Source organism: Thunnus maccoyii, chromosome 22 (assembly GCF_910596095.1).
Source record: "Thunnus maccoyii chromosome 22, fThuMac1.1, whole genome shotgun sequence".
Classification (NCBI taxonomy): domain Eukaryota; kingdom Metazoa; phylum Chordata; class Actinopteri; order Scombriformes; family Scombridae; genus Thunnus; species Thunnus maccoyii.
In genome coordinates, this window is record NC_056554.1 from 5,184,587 (window position 1) to 5,187,355 (window position 2,769).

Sequence of the window (2,769 nt, forward strand, 5' to 3'; positions counted from 1 at the left end):
CACTTGAGCCCATGTTGATGTATTGAGCGTCCAAGCTGGTTAAAGCCGTTATGTGTAAAATTTCAGTTTGGGGACTCAAGTTTGCCAGAAAAGACAATGTTGCAAACAGATCCTACCCAGGCCAAAGGTTATCAATTGGCTGCAAACATATCATAGATTACACTAATTTTCCACCAATATTGCCCTTTTTTTTTACTGCAAATTCACTAACAAAGACCATGCCATTTGAACGGTATAAAAAGTAGATTTATTTGGATTGTCAAGAGGGTTCAGGATTGGATGAGAATAGTGTATGGTGGGCTGGATGGGGGTCAAGGAGAGGGATGAAAGGGGTCGATTGCTGGGGGTATGAATGGGAGCTGAAGGTTGGTCCGGGTTGTGTATGGTGGGATGATATGGTCGAGGAGAGGGATGAGTCGATGGCTTGGGGATGACCGGGGACCAAATGGAATCACAAAGAGGCTGGAGCGTCTAGGAATCCGGGGGTCGAGACTCAGGGTGGGGGACATGTCTCGATGAGCTTTCTGCTTCATCATCCCCCTGTGGTTCCTAGAATAGGACAAGAAGAATTACTTATGCGGAAGTATCAACCCTAACGAGCATGCCTTTGATAATGGGGGAAAGCGGAGTACCTGGTGGAAACCCACGCGAACACAGGGAGAACATGCAAACTCCACACAGAAAGGACCTGGGACAGCCAGTGTTCGTACCCAGGACCTTCTTGCTGTGAGGCATAAGTGCTAACCACTTTGAGCCACCGTGGCGCCCATTGAGAGGGGAGACAGGAGAAAAATGGGGTTTGGGGGGAGGGCCATGAGAATTGAGACGAATGGGAGAGAAAGGGGTTAGACACGCTTATATATAGGTATGCACGGATGATTGAATTAGTGAGGCACAGGTGATGGAATTTAGTGAGAGAGGGGCGTGGTCTTGTTCCTGAACCTTTGTTATAATAATAACTCCATTTCACTAACAAAGACCATGCCATTTGAATGGTATAAAAAGTAGATTTATTTGGATTGTCAAGAGGGTTCAGGATTGGATGAGGACAGATGAGGGCTGGATGGGGGTCAAGGAGAGGGATGAAGGGGGTCGATTGCCGGGGGATGAGTGGGAGCTGAAGGTTGGTCTGGGTTGTGTACAGTGGGATGATGGGGTCTAGGCGAGGGTTGAAGGGGGTCGATGGCATGGGGATGACCGGGGACCAAATGGAATCACAAAGAGGCTGGAGTGTCTAGGAACCCGGGGGTCGAGACTCAATGTAGTGGACATGTCTCGATGAGCTTTCTGCTTTGTCATCCCCCAAAGTTAACTTCATTGGACTGAGTGAGAACGGGCTCTTTGAATGTCGCTGAGGTAGGCATGGAATCTTGGGAAGACTAGCGGTTGAGAATTTTATTTATTTAATTTTAACAGGTGGTCTGGGATTTCTTATTTGGAAGTAGTTGAAGCGGCTCCACTGTGGAAGAACTGGCCAGAGTATGGTTAGGAATGTGGACTGACTTTGTCGATGTGAGGAGACAGGTTGCCTGTACAGAGAGTTTGGTAGTGGGCCAGGAAGTCTGAAGTGAGGGGCAGACGTTTGGCATAAGATGTGGTTCGGACTTACAGATAACATGTGGAAGTGTGCGTGAAACAAGGCTAGGTACGGTGCCCCTGAGGACAGTTTTATGGAGACGTTAGTTCGGCTGGCGTTGACGTGTATTGTGGAAGATTTAATCTTGAGAGTGGAACGGGCGAAGGTAGTGAAGCAGGAGAGGGTCAGGACGTTGAATGAATGGAACGAAAGACCGTGGCTATGGGAAGAAAGACAAGAAAAGAGCTGCAGGGATGGGTGGAGCCGAAAGCGCTGAGGTAGCTGCAGCTGAGGGAAGGGAAGAGGAAAGGATGCTGGGATGAGGGGATATATGTGCAGGGGTTGATTGTGCAGTCTGCGGACACAGGGATGAGACGAAAACAAATACAAAACGGAGGGGGTTAGAAAGGAGGGAGCTCTGTGGCTTCTTTATGTATCAACTAAGGATGAGGAAAACCAGGCTCCCTGAAGCAATGAATCGATTGCAATGAAAATTGTTCACTGTTGCAAAGCAGTTGATACAGTCAGTCAATGTCACTGAAAATGAGGGCATGCCCTCAATGATACCTCCAGATGTAAATAAAGGTTGAATGAATGAAAAGAAGCAGGCGAGTCGAGGGAACTATAGTAGCTGTTCCCTCGACTCGATGCGTGTGAAGTGGTAAGATGTGCGGCTCATAGACGCAGGGATGAAACAAAAACATGAGGCAATTAAGACGTAGGGAGCAGGCACGTGAGGAAATATGACCTGGCCCTAGCTGGGGCTGAAGCAGTCTGTTGCCGAATCGTAGTGGCGGCAGGATGGAATCATCGGTGTGCCAGTGCAGGAGGCGCTGGGTAGGGAACCCGCAAGTGAGTCGGCTGGAGTGGCAGAACTGGAAAGCCTGGCCTTGTAGGCCGTGGAGGGGAGGAGTGGCAGAGGCCAGAGTAAAAGTGCTCGCAGGCACAGAGTTAACGACGGCTGGAGCGAGGGGATTGGCGACGGGGGGTGCTGAAGATACAGAAAAAACATTTGGGTGTTGGGGAAGGGAGGGGAACAGGGATAGAACAGTAGGAAATTGAGTGTGTTCATCAGAGGGAGCAACTGTTGCTGTGGTAACCGCAGGACCGGAGGTGGCTGAGAGAAGAAACATAAAAGAAGGAGCTGCTGGAGCAAGTGGAGCCGAAAGCGTAGAGGTAGCTTCAGCTGAAGG

The 2,769-nt window shown here is 49.5% G+C and overlaps 1 protein-coding gene across 1 annotated transcript; it reads right to left on the reverse strand.

The window, feature by feature from the left end:
• Positions 1-231: 231 nt before the first annotated feature.
• Positions 232-2,085, reverse strand: LOC121889507. Its single transcript, XM_042401511.1, has 2 exons — positions 633-2,085; positions 232-549 (listed from the first exon to the last, which is right to left on the reverse strand). The coding sequence occupies exons 1-2, from the start codon at positions 1,187-1,189 to the stop codon at positions 312-314; spliced, it is 795 nt and encodes a 264-aa protein (XP_042257445.1). The 5' UTR covers positions 1,190-2,085; the 3' UTR covers positions 232-311.
• Between the last annotated feature and the right edge of the window lie 684 nt (positions 2,086-2,769).

Coding starts and splice junctions, on each gene's coding strand:
- LOC121889507 (XM_042401511.1), bottom strand. CDS start 1,189: ATGCCATCGACCCCCTTCAACCCTCGCCTAGACCCCATCATCCCACTG. Junction 550..632: donor TTCGCGTGGGTTTCCACCAG/GTACTCCGCTTT, acceptor GTCCTATTCTAG/GAACCACAGGGGGATGATGA.